Source organism: Puma concolor, chromosome B3 (assembly GCF_028749965.1).
Source record: "Puma concolor isolate L17-30 chromosome B3, mPumCon1.1.hap2, whole genome shotgun sequence".
NCBI classification, from domain to species: domain Eukaryota; kingdom Metazoa; phylum Chordata; class Mammalia; order Carnivora; family Felidae; genus Puma; species Puma concolor.
This window is the reverse complement of record NC_141672.1, coordinates 116,772,417-116,787,019: the sequence shown is the minus strand read 5'-3', so window position 1 is coordinate 116,787,019 and position 14,603 is coordinate 116,772,417. Positions and strand designations below refer to the sequence as shown.

Here is a 14,603-nt window from a genome sequence, read left to right as displayed (position 1 = left end):
CTGTTCCACTCAGCTGCAGGGTGGGAAGCTGCATGCAATGCCAAGTATAACTCTCTTCCTGTCACCTCTAATCCTGTCTTCTCTTTTATAGATTGGCTAGGGTTGATGTGGTCATGTGAGGGGTAAGGTAGCTTGATGGACTCCCTTGTAGTAAGCCCTAGCAGGACTATTTGCCCCCTGATTTGTTTGAATCTTTTTTTTTTTTTTTTTAAAGAGATAGGTACTTTTTTTTTTTCAAAGTAAATCATAATTTCTGACCATAAATGTAAAAATTACAGTCGTGTTAAATACAAAGTTTTAAGTATCCTCCTTAAAAGGCAGATTTAAGAAACAAAAATATGTTGTTTAAGATAATCTGCATATAACAAAATAATATAAAAGTGTTAAAACGAAAATGACCCAAAAATGGATAAACGTTGAAAAAAAAAAATTAAAAAAAAACAACGAAAATGATGGACAAAGATATAGTGAAATTCTATAAATAGAAAGAACAAGTGGAAATCTTAACATCACAGAAAGTGAAATTCAAATAAAAAACATTAAACCAGGGTGCCTGGTGGCTCAGTTAAGTGTCCAACTTCACCTCAGGTCATGATCATGAGTTTGAATCCAGCATCGGGCTCTCTGCTGTCGACGGAGAGCCTACTTCACATACTCTGTCTCTCTCTGCCCCTCTTCCCCCCGCTTTCCTGCCCCCCCCATACTCTGTCTCTTTCTCTCTCAAAAATAATAACTAATAAAAAGTAATACCTTAAAAGGGTTAAACCAAGAGTTCCTTTTTATCATGATAAGAGGATTAATCCATAATAAAGACAAAGCTATCATGATCTTTTCACACTACATAGTACAGTTCCAAAATGAATGAATTAAAAATTGGAAATACAAGGAAATGTAGCCAGAAGCACAATTATATGGTGGCATACTTACATATATTATTTTTAGTCTTTGACAGGTGAGATGAAAAATCAACACTATAGAAGGTTTGAATATCTAATGACTAAGGTGACACAGTCTTGATACTGAAACCTAAGTATCAATCACTATCAGTCATAAATGTATGTGAACACTTCCTAAGTGCAAGTTAATGGTGTTTGAATCCTTTTTTAAAAAAAAAAAGTACACATTTTTATTATTGAAGTATAGTTGACATATAATGTTAGTTTCAGGTATACAGCATAGTGATTTGACAGTTCTGTACATAATGCAGCACTCACCACGATTAGCGTAGTCACCATCTGTTACCTTACACGTCATTACAGTATTATCGACTCTATTCCCTATGCTGTGCTTTCATCCAAGAATATAGGGTACTTTTGATGCTTCTCCTTAGTCATCAATTCTGTAGCAACAGGACAAGTCTCCACTCAGTATCTTATTATGCATTGATTGAAAAGGTTAAAAGTTTCTTGCATAAAATGGTATTCAGAAAATACTTAGTGAAGGCCTGTGGATCAAAGAAGACAATAATCATTTCTGATTATAAGTGAAAAACATGGAATTAGTGAGCCGGTAGAGCAGGGGTGTGGGGGGGGTGAGAGAAGTTGGCAGCTTTCCAAGTCCTCGAGTCGAAGCTTCATGGGATAACTTGTTTTGAAGGCTGAGTTTGCCATTTCAGGCATACCCACACTCAACTGCAGACACGATTGTATGCTATAGCTAGACATCATTCTGGGGATTATCTTCCCCTTTCCTCTCTACTATTTCTGATTACACTTTAGTTGCATAACAACTGGCACATGAGTCCATTTTCCTGCTACCCCAGGGGATCAGTGCTATAAGCCTGCTGGATCCCAGCTCCACCTAGAGCCCTGCTTGTGCACTCTCACCTCCGCCTTCCCACATGGGCCTGGAGTACTCCCGTCCTACTTAGCACCTCTCCTCCCCACAATCTAGTGCAAAAGCTGGCTCTTGTCAAGCTTTCCCTGACTGTTTCTGGCACTGGCCACTCACTCTGTCCCACAGTATTTGGTACATGCCCTCCATTGGGGCTTCTCGTCGCATTCCTATGACCATCCCTTTTGAGGTTCCCTCTTGAGGTCAGTCTCCTTGTTCGTTTTTGTATCATACTTTTCCCTATTTCACCTTCCCCTTGGTAGGATATAAGACATGTAGCATACATTAGTAAATAGTTGATTGATTGAATAAACTTTGCTTTAACCCTGTAATTCTGAAAGGAAAGGGCAGTTATGAATTTCTCTAGTCTTGACTAGGAGCAAGTTCTTAGCATTGTTTTTGGAGGAAGTTTAAGGAGACTTCCCAGAATTCACCAAGCACGAAGTAGATGTCCTGACTCTGAAGTCATCAGACAGGCCTGAGGTTAGCATATATGCCTGACCGTGGAGGTCACACCCCTCCTTCTCAATTCTCCTTTGTGTTATGGTTTCTTACCATATGGTATTTGAAGTAGCATTTTCTAGATTGAGTAGGTCTTCCAGTCACTTCATAGAAGTTGGAGAAGTCTGGAGGACCAACAGTGGGGGAGGCCTTAACCTGGCTCTACCAGAAGTTTACTAATGTGTTGTTGTTGTTGATATTGAAAGGAAGTTAATAATGAAGGGCTCACAAGTTACCTGGACAAAGATGGTCCTAGACACTGCTCCCTCATCCCAGCCAATGATCTTGCTAAGAATGGAGAACAGTGCCACCTTATCTTGGACACGAACTCAACTACTCTGACCTCTGTGTGTTCTCCCTTTCTCTACCCTGAGCAGGACATTGTCAATACCTCTGGCCGCTTCTTCATCATCAACAAGGAAAATTATACTGAGCTGAACATCGTGAATCTCCAGATCGCGGAAGACCCTGGCGAGTATGAATGTAATGCTACCAACTCCATTGGCTCTGCCTCCGTTGTCACCATCCTCAGGGTACGGAGCCACCTGGCCCCACTCTGGCCTTTTTTGGGAATTCTGGCTGAAATCATCATCTTGGTGGTGATCATTGTTGTGTATGAGAAGAGGAAGAGGCCAGATGAAGTTCCTGATGGTAAGAGCATCCCTACAAAATAGCTATAATGTTGGGGTTGGTTCCTTGGGATGGTTTCCAAGCACCCAAAGAGGACTACAAGTATGTTGGGGTTCAGTCCCAAAAGGAGAGAAGGAAAATTCTCATACTGGTTCCTTAATCCCTACCCCTAAGATTAGCCACCTAGAGCTATAATTATTAGCTCTGTCCCTCCATTTGGGTGTTCTCCAAGCCCCAGTCCCATCTGCCCTTCAGGCCCCATGTGGGGAGCGGGCAGCTGTCAGTCTCTTTGTTCAGCTCTGTCCTCCTTCAATACAGATCATCAGGCAGATTGAGCTTGAGGAGAATCCAAGTCAAGCCTAGAAGCCACCCCAAGATCGCAGGCCACCTGGCCTTTCAGGCAGATTTAAGGTATCTAATTGGTTGTCACATGGTTGCCTCGTGTAGCCCCTGTAGGTAACTGCCCCAGTCCAGTCAAACTGTTCTTGAGAAAAGCCATTGGAACAAGCCAGCCTTTGGTTCCCTTGGTTGGTCCCTTTGATAGGTTTTCAAGGTTCTTGGTGAAGCAGGCACCTAGCATTTGGCTTTTCTGTCTCACAGACAAAATGGTGGAGTCTGATCCATCCACACCCCCACTTTTAAGGCAGAGATAGCTAAGCAGTAACACCTGGCACCCAGGCCCCAGGGTGGCACCCGCAGGCTGGTGGAGTGCCAGAGATGGGAGTGGATAGAGCGGCACTAGGACTACAGTGAATTATTAAGCTTTGGAAAGAACATGGATCTTAGATTTGGGGACATGCTTACAATCAGGAAGGTCCTAGGAAATCTTTGTTTTTTTTTTTTTTGTTTGTTTGTTTTTTTTTTTTTTGGTGTTCCATTTGTAACCCTGGGATTCCAGTCAGGGGACAGCTCCTGCTGGAGACTTGTATCAGTAGCTCCTTCAGCTTTCTGACTAGCTCCCCACCCTCCTGTCCTGTCACGTCATCAGCAAATGAATCGGCCAGCCAGAGATTACCCCCACTTGTCCATCACTGACTAGATGAGAAGGGTGTGTGCCCAAGTTCAGTGGAGGCGGGCCTTGGGTGATGGTGGGGTTGTCAACTCTGGTGTGACTGTTCTGGGCCTGTGCTTGTGCACTGTGGTCCTGTGCCTTGCCCCACAGAGTTGTCCTTGTCCCTGTGGCTGACCAGCAGGACTGCAGCCCCAACCATGTGTGTTTGTGGAGAATTGCTAAGGGGGGTCTGCTGCTCCCTCAGAAGTCATGCAGCCCTGAAGGCATGCTGGTGGCTTCAGCCTGTTTGGAAGGCCATGTTTGAGAACAGCAGCCTCTTCCCCTCTTTTTGTTTCTTCTCAGCACCTCCAAATCTCTGCCTGCACTGAGTAGAGGGGAGTATTCTAGGGAGGCTGGCAAAAAGATTTGTCGCTGACACTAACAACGCATGTAGGGAGCCCTGGCAGAACCCCTCCCGGTGTACATCCAGCAGTGAGCTAGACAGAGGAGTGAGGCGGACGCCAGCTGGAAGTCGATGGGCCTGTGTGAATAAATGAGCTGATTCCCTGCAACAGAAGTGTGCCCCCGGGATTTTTACATTCCTTCTCCTAGGTGCACAGAACTGCTGTTCTACGAGGTGAACTGCATTCTTGGGATTTTTCACATATGCATAATGCTTTTTTCTCTAGATTTTTCTCTTTCCTGCTACAAATTAGGACTCCCAAGCAAGGCAGAATACCTGTATTTAGGCCTGAGAGTAAAGGGAAGTTGTCTGTATTTCTAGCACAGCTCTTTAGAAGCAGTTATGCCTCAGTCCTGCAAAGGGCTTTTCATCCCCTCAGAATGCTTTTGCTTTGCTAAATTTCACCTTGCTCAGCCTTCCCTTTGGAAAGGTGGAGAAGCAAAAAGTCAGGTAGGAAAGGGCAAAGATGGGCTTCCGGACCTGATTTTTTATTTTACGATGATGAGGCTGGGTGCTGCTCTCTTGGCAGAGTGATATGTTGGCTTAGCTGGTCTCCATCAGAGGTTCCTGTCTTCCTCGTAGGAAGCCACTTTGTTTACCAGGTTGCTCTCCCAGCGTGTCTGGAAGACATTTGGGTTAGATTTGAGAAGTGGTTAGTATTGGTTCTGACAAGTGCAGACACCTGCCCGGGGAAGTGGCTATCTTAAAAGAGCTAGAGCTCCATGGCTACTGAACTCAAGTGGTGGCCAGTTGAGTAGAGGAGACCTCTGTGGCCAGTAAATCTTCTGAACAGCTTCCTGAAGGGAAGGTACTTCTTTTAAGCTAAATCATTATAGACAGTGGAAGAATCCTACATAAAAGACGTGGGTAAGTGCAAAGTAAAATCTCTTTGCTCTGATCTCCTGGAAGAAATGTAATGCAAGCAGTGTTTACTTTTTTTGTTCTTGAGTTGGGGCAGCAGACCTGGGATGCTGGAATTATTGCGGTGTTGCCTCCTCTCTGCTCCCTTCCCGACAGCCAGCGCGGCCCAGGCTCCATTCTCCATCTCCACTTCCCTGCCTTGCTCTGGCATTTCCATCCCAGAGTTTTCTCCTTTGTTTGCCTCCTCCTCTCAAACCCCTCCCTGCTCCTATGCCCCTTTATCTCTTGTCCTCCTGGAATTAATCATTAAAGAAAAAAAAAGTTGATTGTTCCTCAGTGAGTTTTCCTTATGCTGTGGCTTTTTTTCCAGCCAGTTTCCCCTCAACTCCCATGCATCCCTCATATGCTTTCTCCCCACCTACCCTGTCCCCAGGTCTACATATAGAGAGATGCAGGCACTCCTTTGTGGAATGAATGAAGAGGTACCTTGTATCTGATACGAATTGGGAGTTTTAGAGGTGATGGATTTTTATCAGCCAGCCATCTGTGGCTCTGTTGACTTATTTGTGCCACTGTGAAAATGGATTTTTTAATATGCCTGACATGCTTTCTCTGCCAAAATAGGTACTTTTTATTATCAAGGTAGACCTAGGATTTATTTTTGACTTACTGAACTTTTTCTTATATGAAAAAATTTCATATAAAACTCCTAATACTCATATTCGGGTAGTCTGTGAGTTCTTGGTAACTCAGCCCCTGACCAGAAAAGCACTAAGTGAACAGTTTAAAACTACACACCTGCACAAATTTGAACTTAGAGAGTTTACTCCAAGTACGCTTCACCAGAATAGCAAAGATTGCTTTAGATTTCTCACATAGAAAATGCTTAGGGTTAAGGGTTAGCTACTTCCAGTAGGGGGAGGGGGAGAAAAGGCCTCTGTGTCTTAGTCTACTGGCATCTACTCAGAACATTTTTAAGCAGAACTCACACTAAGTCCCTTTTAGCCCCTGCTGTGGTCTCTTTGAGGATCGGTGCCCAGTAGATTGGTTGTCTTCTAGATAGATGGTCTGCATCTCACCTTTTACCTTCAGTGTTTTCAGGAACAGATGAGTCATGGAGACAAACAAGGGCTTCGTTTTTTCAGCTTACTCATCACTTGACTACATTCTCTGAAAATATTACATGATAATTTTCTAAAAAGAGTGGGTCCAGCCAGCATCCCCCTAGCCTTCCATCCATCCTACAGCTCACATGCCTGGAGCAGACCTTCTGTGCTGGTTCTCTGCTGAGTGAAGCAGAGGGGTTGGTGTGTGCTTCCAAGTTCCCCCCTCCCCGCTCACCTGGGGAGATGAGGCGGGAACCTGCCTCATGGTTGGTGCCTTCAGTTCTACTGGACGTTTTAGTGACCGCAGGTGAAAACAGTAGGAGCTGATTTAAGAAAAGCAGTGGTGGCATCAAAAAGAGTTTTCTGTTTTCACGTTAGGGAGATAATTTTTATAAGCAGTTCAAAGGGACTCTTCTAAGTTACTGATGGAGATCTGAGGTTTTGGGGGGACCATTTTTAGTGGCTCTGATGCATTCGAACTCTTTTAGACACTCTACGATTAAGAGGTATTCTGACATCCGAAAAATCTATCAGTTGGGAATATGAAGCTTTACAACAGACCAGGAATGTTGGTAAAGAAATGTGATCTTTAAAATGACATGCAAAACACACCTTTCATTGTCTCTTAACTAGGGGTCCTCTGAGTCCGTTACCTTATGGAGAAAATACAATAGGACCAAATATGAAAGGAAACTGGAAGTAACTGTTAATCAGTCTCTGGTTTAATGCTAATCTGCTGAGATGAGGCAAAATGTAAGCAGGTTTAGAAACTATAAAAGCCCATCCTCCGTGAGATGAAGGCAGTGAACAAGGAGCTTTGACCAGACAGGCCCCTCTTGGTCATTCTGACTGGAAAGCCATCTTTTTGGAGGTGCTACCATGTCAGGTAACCCGTTCTTTAGCGGGCATCGCAGAGCACTCTTCCTGATGACACGGCCATGTGATCTAGGGGAGTGAGGGCCGGAGTACGTCTGTTGGGAAGACAGCAGTTCCACCAGGAACTTCACTCTCCTGAGGTGGATTCCGGAAGCATCTTGTTTCCCTTCTCCCCAGTCCTCTTCCTCTCATCTAGCCAGTGGTTGTGAGTAATGCCTAGGTGAAGAGAGGAGCCCTTGTTTAAGCAGCTGCCTTTTGGCCTGAGGGTTTGGGGTATGTTGATATTTGTCGGTTACTATGACTTCTTTTTTTTCCCCCCTCAATTGCATCAAACCCTTAAAACATGGTGGTAAGTGAGCGATATGCATGCTTTTGGAGTTTGTTTAATCTCCGCTTCAGTCTATACGATGCACAGTTCATGATGTTAACACTTTTCTTCAAGTTTACTTCATTCACTTTCACAACTAATTTGGATTTCAGTTTGCTGTTCAATTCTCATTTACTTTTTGATTTTCGTACCTTTTTTTCTGTAGTTCTGTTCTTTCCCTCTCTCCTGGTTTCCCTGTTAGGGTCAGGTTGTTTATTGTCTGACCTGTAAAGGGAGAGTGGTGCTGCGGATAGTGGCTCAGTCCAGGACAGTAGGACACACGAGGCTCTTTTCTCGATTCCTTGTAAATGTGCAGGTGGATGTGGGGAGAGAGATGAAGTGAGGCTTAGACACTAGCGTGAATAGCACCCGCTCCCACTTGCAGGCATGGCAGCTGCACCGGAGCCGCTGTTGCTAAAACCCCAACGTGCGGCCCTTTGCACGTTACCGGCTTGTCAGGCTGGAAGACGACCCCACTGGGCGGACAGCAGGGCGTAACCCCCCACCAAAAGAAAAGCTTGCGTGTAAAGTGCTCGGGTCGGTGCTGACAGCGTCATGCTTTGAGAAGAGTAGCTTGGCTATCGCGATGTCCCCCCTCCCCTGCTTTTCCTTTCCACATTGGGAGTAGGTTGGTGGTGGTCTTGTCAGTTATCTTTAGAATTTTGTGTTTTCCGGTACACAGCCAGAGCACTAAAACTATCCTAAGTTTGCTCCTGTGTCTTTTCCTTTAAGTCCCTGAAGTGCTTAGTTCCTAGCATGTAGCTGAGCTGGCTTGGCCTGGATGCTGAGAGCAGTCGGGTGTTGTGGTGAGGGTAGATTTAGGCCGGGCTCGTGTGTCTCAGTCCTGATATGTCTTCGTATATCTTCACTGCATACACAGCACACTGATGTCTCGGGTGTCCTCGACTCTTAGTTTGTTCTTTGTACCTGTTCAATAGTGGACTGTTAGTAGTAGAATCCTGTTGGACACTGGTGTGTCGCCAGCCTGTTGTTTGGCTGAGAAGTCATTGGTTTGTGGTTAGTTCGTTCGTTTGTTTTTTTTTTTTTAATCTTTTTTTGCTCCAGTCACTGTGTGTGCTGGCGGTGGCTTTGCCTTTCCGTTGCCTCGAAGGACCAGGTGGAGCAATGTCTCCCTGTGACAGACATTACTCCTGACGTGTGCGCCTGCAGATGCCTACACTGAGACTGTAATCTCCATAACTGCTTCATGTGCACCAAGCCCCCTTGTGGAATCCTGCTGAGAGTTTTTCTAGAAGCCTTCAGCTAAACCAAACTGTTCAGAATCATTTAGTCTACCTGACTGGTATAAAACAGAAAAACTAAGAGCACTTGCTTGTTCCCTCCCCATGTACATATATCCCTGCTTAAAGGGGACCAAGTTGCCCTTAGTTGAAACAGGAAAGAAAAACTTATAAATCAGAATAATGAAATACCAATTTAAGAAGGCTTCTAAACTCAGATGATGTAAGCTTTTTGGTTTAAAAAAAACAAAACAAAACAAAAACTATCTCATGGCTCATCTGGATTCGGGTTCTGGTTTTGGCCAGGGCTCGAGTTGAGCCTGTCTTTTCTGTCAGAAGTCTGAAGTCTTTTCTAGAGGGATGTCACCACTATTCAGCTCTCCCTGATGTGTCACAGAACGTCTTCTGGTTATGTATGCACTTGTGCTGGCATAGCCCAGCTGGGCTGACCCAGTATTAGGTTGAACTGTTGTGGCTTCCTCTCCCTCAATCTCATTCGCCAGACTAAAGACTCTCCTAAAGATTACAAAACAGCAAGAACACTGTCTTTTGGGGAAGTGAGGATGTGTGGCTAAATGTATAGAACACACACATCCGTCCACACTGCAGGATTGAGCCATGCATTCACCACAAGAAAACAAACAGCAGGATTTTACAACTGAAATGTTGGTTTGTGTTCTCATTTCTCTAAGAGTGAACCACTGGAACTTGGGGACAAGATGAGTATAATATCGCAGCCTGTCTGTCCGCTACAGTTGCAGTTTTTCATGACAAGCATTCCCAGTGTCAACTAAAACCATTGAAACAACATACCCGCCATTAAAAACTCGAATCTAGAAGTAATAACTCCATGAGTGTTTTGCACCTCCAGATGGAATGGCCTTGAATAAATGCTATGAATAGCCATGTTTGCCACTTGCCGTTTGCTCTTGTGTTAATTCTTAACGTAGAGTCTCACGATTTTCTCCTTTCTCCTCCTGTCTCTCAATGGATTATTAAAAAACGGAATACCTTACAGACGATGAACCAGCTGGGCCAATGTGAGTACTTTGTTGGACATTGATTCCGTAGTTTATTTTGTATTTGCAGTTTAATTGAATGGAGTGAGTAGCTAAGGTGGTGGGGAGCCAGTGGGTGGAAATGAGTGTTGTAGTGTAGACTCCCTAGCTACACAGACATGGAGCTGACAGCCATTTGATTCCCAGGACAGGCTGTGCAGTTTTGTTTTCCGTAACAACACAAGGTGGAACGCCATGCAAAAAACCGTTTAAAATTTTGCACGTCCTATATACTTGAATTGATAGTGTGGAGGAAATAACAAGTGTATCGGAGACTGCCAGTTTTGTGAACGTTAATTTCAAGCTGGACTGTAGCATGGAGAAGCTGTCTGGCTTCATTAACAATTGTGTGTAGCCAAGACAGATGGTACTGCAAATTTTCAGTCGGTCCAGGAGAAGCGGAGTCTCCTAGAGTTGGGGACTAAGGGGTGAGAGCCCCAAATTGGCCAAGTGCCAGAGGGCACACCACTGCCCGCCTGTGTGTGATTATCTTTTATCATTCGAGAAGAGACTGTGGTGTTCAGTAGAGAAGAAACCACTGTCCATACACCGTTAGAATAATTAGATTATAGTTTGTAAATCGGATGGAAAGTTACCTGTATATTGTCTGCCTTGGGAGTCAAAAGGATTAACTGATGGTGTGTGTGTATGCACTTTACACAAAGAATATTTTTATTGACTAATGTTGTGCAGTAAAATTTCTTACTATACCAGGGATGGTAGTAAGTGAAAGAATCCCTGTATTTCCATGTGTTATAATTTCAAGAGTTGCCACTGACTTTAACTCTTATAATGCAATTTTTCCTCCAAAGGAAAACCAACTCTACCAACAATCACAAAGATAAAAACTTGCGCCAGAGAAACACAAATTAAATACTGCTTATAATGTAAGTATGGCCTTCCTTAGAAATTTTAAAAATTATATGCAAACGAACGTTGCCTCTGTTGACCTTGTTGCACATTCTTTGGTAGTTGGTAGCATGTTGTAGGATCTTCTAGTTCATTTCAGAGCTGTTGATATGATGGAACAAGTTGTTTGCCCTCCGTCCAGTGCAGCAGCCGGAAAGGAACATTTTTCAGCTGTGTTGTTCCACATATTTATATAAGTGCCGTTTCAGAATACGTATGGTGTTTCAAAATGCATCCTTTGCACCACTATTTAACTGTTTTTTTAAAAAAGAGGTAAAAATTGTCACCTTGGGTGGATTATTCCCAGAGGCCAGTTAATTCCACTTTGCTTGTGAGGGCAAGGCAAGAATGGTGGCCGGGCATAGCTGGGCCAGAGTGCCTTCCATGCCGGCACATGGAGATCAGAGTTTCACACCACATCCCTGCGCATGCTGTCTGAACCAAAGCTTTGTTGTATGTAGGATTTGGTGTAGTCTTCAGGGACAGTGCATATTCCCTTTTAATTTCCAAATACTTTTTCTTCACAGATCTTTAGGTTCCTGAAACTGGTGGCAACATGATCTGCTAAATTTTCTGCTTGGACCTCTTTGGTTCTCTCCCCTTTTAAGTGAGCAGCACCACAAATGACTGTCTAAAGCATGCCTTATTTAGCCTTTCCTGTAAGGGTGATCTAGTCAGGTACATTTTAAACAATGCTTCAGTGTAGAAGGTGTAAACTATTTGGGGCTTGATGTGCTGTGAATGTTGCTTTTTTTTCCCCCCTTTGTTAAAATATTTAAGTAGAAGTGAAAAGGTCCTCTGAGGATCGGATCATGCATGCGCCATTTTTTACTTAATGCAGCTGTTAAATTGGCAAAGCTCTAAAATGCACTGCTGCCATCTAGTGATAACATTTTTGTAAAGTACAGCAAAACCTACAGATATATACAGTATATAAATATATATATATATATATTTATATTTTTGGGGGTGGGAGAAATCCAAAATAAAATAAATGCTTGTTTCATTTTTTTAGCTGCTGATATTCATTCCTTACTGTATGTTGTCAGATGAGGAGATTGTGCAGTTCTGGTACATAAATATGAGTAATATAAACTGAAATCTATAATTTTAAGGGCTTAACCTATGACTTTGATAAAAAGCTGGAACACTCCACTGAATGGATATATTGAATTGCAGTATATATGTATGATTGCTTTTTAAGTGATTATTTTTTCTTCTGTTAAATCATGTAAATTCTTAAATCCTTTTGCACTGATGTGTTGAACCTTATTGTACATTCAATTAAGGCAAACTTTTATAATTTACCTTTTGTTTTCAATGACCTTGAAATGTTATAGCATGGTATTCTATGCAACTAGTTATCCTCTGGGGTTGACACTGTATTTTTCACATTGATTTAAAACAGTTGAGTGTAGATTTTCTCACCCGGCAGGGTTCTCATGCGGTGTGTAACCGTAGATGCATGTACTTGTGTTCTGTGTAAGTGTTGAAGTGCAATGATGTATAAAAAAGTGGATTCACTGTTTTTAAAAATAAAACATTGATAAAAGGTGCTTGGAATAATACTCTTTATTCTTGTATCTAATCTTAGGAGGAAGCACTTTTTCAGTGAACTTTTTCAAGTTCCTTAGTGCTGTATGTACGTGGAGTGTTAATTTCTCAACCCTGTCAGCTTTTTAAGTTCCTTTTCCACCTCTTCCACAAATGCGGGGAAATTCTGATCCATGAGGCACAAGCGTAGAAAGGGGCGTAAGTCTTCCGTGTCCCACGCAGATTGTTCATAGACCGGGGACAGCTCCTCTGACACCAGGAGAGACTAGGGGGATTCCAGAAGAGTAGTTTATTAGTGATTATAGCCAAAAGCAATGGCTTGAAATAACAGAACACAGAAAAACTTTGCTTTTAGGAAATATCAGGGAAACACCAAAAATTAGTGTTTATTACCTTTACGGGGTTCCTATATATAATGCCTCTAACTACACATAGGAAGTGAGATAAACTTGTATCCTTAAGCATGTCAAATTAATGAAATGATTTACAAAGGTAAGGTCCTGCTTTAATGAAGAATACTGTGTTAACATTTTGTGGGTAAGAAAGTTGTCAGTGAATGAAATGCACTAGCTTAGTTCATCTTTCTCACCTCCCAGATGAATGGGTGTGAGCCGTTCACCTTGTGGAAGGCGGGTTCTGAATGTAATAAAGAGAGGTCACAAACTCACTGTCCAGAGGAGATAATTAGCTCACTCATGTCTCTTTCCAGTCCTGTCCACGAAGTTTGGCAGGGAGAGGCATGTAACTATCACCACAGAGAAGACACGGACATTACCATACCTCTCCACCTCCCGCCGAAAATTTCTTCATGCTGCCTACACTCTTATGTCAAACAACCCCTGGCAAGCAACCGCTGATCTGTTCTCCATTACTCTGTAGCTTTACCTTTTCCAGAATGTCATAAATGGAAGTTCTATAATGTCAAGCATTTTTTCACATGCTTATTTGCCACCTGTATGACTTCTTTGGTAACTTGCAGTGTTTTAAACCAGCTGAGGGGCGCCTGGGTGGCTCAGTCAGTTAAGTGTCCCAACTCTTGATTTCAGCTCAGGTCATGATCTCATGGTTTGTGGGATTAAAACCTGAGTCAGGCTCTGTGCTGACAGTGTGGAACCTGCTTGGAATTCTGTCTCTCCCTCTCTCTGCCCCTTCCCCTCCCCCGCTCAGTTGTCTCTCTCAAAATAAAAAAAAATAATAACCAGCTGAGTAAGTTGCCCAGATTTAGATATCAGAGTTCAAATGAAAGTCTGACTGTGCTTGGCAATTTGGAAGATACGGTGACAGCAGATCCACAGTCTACTGTGATACGATGGGTTCCAGCCCTGATGTCTTACATCTGTGTTTGCTGCTTTGACTCAGTCGCCATATTTACTCTTCACACTCCATCTACTAGGTAGGTGGTTTTATGCCCTTTCTATGGATGGCATGGTTTGGTGTGTTTTGGTGTGCACAATTGATATTTCTCTAGAAACTGTAATAGAAATTTAATAAATTCAAACTAGCCTCTCAGAAGAATGTGAAAGTAACATGGAGCCCTGTTCTCCAGTGAGAGCCACTGTTAGCAGGTCAGTGTATCTCTTTCCAGACCTATTTTGTGTGTTTGTGTTTCTATAAAAACTAAACTATCCATGTTGTTTTTAACCTTTTAAAAAACTTAATGTATTACAAATATCTTTCCACGTCAACAGATAGGGATATATATCACTTTTATTGACTGTATTTTTATCCCATTTGTGGTTATACCACACTTAAAACCACTTAGTATCCTACTAGTGCACATTTATGTTGTTGCCAGTTTTGTTACTATCAACAACACTGAAGAGCATCCTTATGTGTATGTTTGTGTAGCTGAAATGGAATTCTAGGTAATAAGATACAACATTAAATTGGTTCCTAAAATGTTTTATGCACTTATTCATGCATAACTTGTTCATGCAACAACTTGTCCAGAAGGTTAGAGCAAATGAGAAACCTATCTGAGCCGCCCGCCTGGTGCATGGTTCATACGTGGTTCTCCACTATGTAAATACGCTGGGCTACGGTCCACCTTCTGCCGCATCTGATCTTTCCTGAATAACGATATCATACCCTGCCTTGTTTCCATGTTTTCCTCAGCCACTCATTCAATTAACCTCTAACCACAATGCAAATACGAGGCTACAAACTAGGGCACTGTGGAGTTTGTCCTGCTGCTGGACAAAGAGGCTTTTAAT

At 42.9% G+C, this 14,603-nt stretch overlaps 2 protein-coding genes across 2 annotated transcripts in view; one reads left to right on the top strand and one right to left on the bottom strand.

The window, feature by feature from the left end:
• The window catches only part of NPTN (neuroplastin), a 74,557-nt gene extending 62,165 nt beyond the window's left edge, over nucleotides 1-12,392 (top strand). Inside the window, exons 7-10 of the mRNA XM_086708552.1 lie at nucleotides 2,712-2,985; nucleotides 9,888-9,909; nucleotides 10,740-10,814; nucleotides 11,364-12,392. Coding sequence (XP_086564678.1) covers nucleotides 2,712-2,985; nucleotides 9,888-9,909; nucleotides 10,740-10,800 — 357 coding nt within the window. The 3' untranslated portion in view covers nucleotides 10,801-10,814; nucleotides 11,364-12,392. The remainder of the gene's footprint in view (nucleotides 1-2,711; nucleotides 2,986-9,887; nucleotides 9,910-10,739; nucleotides 10,815-11,363) is intronic.
• Nucleotides 12,386-14,603, bottom strand: part of REC114 (REC114 meiotic recombination protein) — a 108,060-nt gene continuing 105,842 nt past the window's right edge. The window contains exon 6 of the mRNA XM_025918484.2: nucleotides 12,386-12,655. Coding sequence (XP_025774269.1) covers nucleotides 12,491-12,655 — 165 coding nt within the window. The 3' untranslated portion in view covers nucleotides 12,386-12,490. The remainder of the gene's footprint in view (nucleotides 12,656-14,603) is intronic.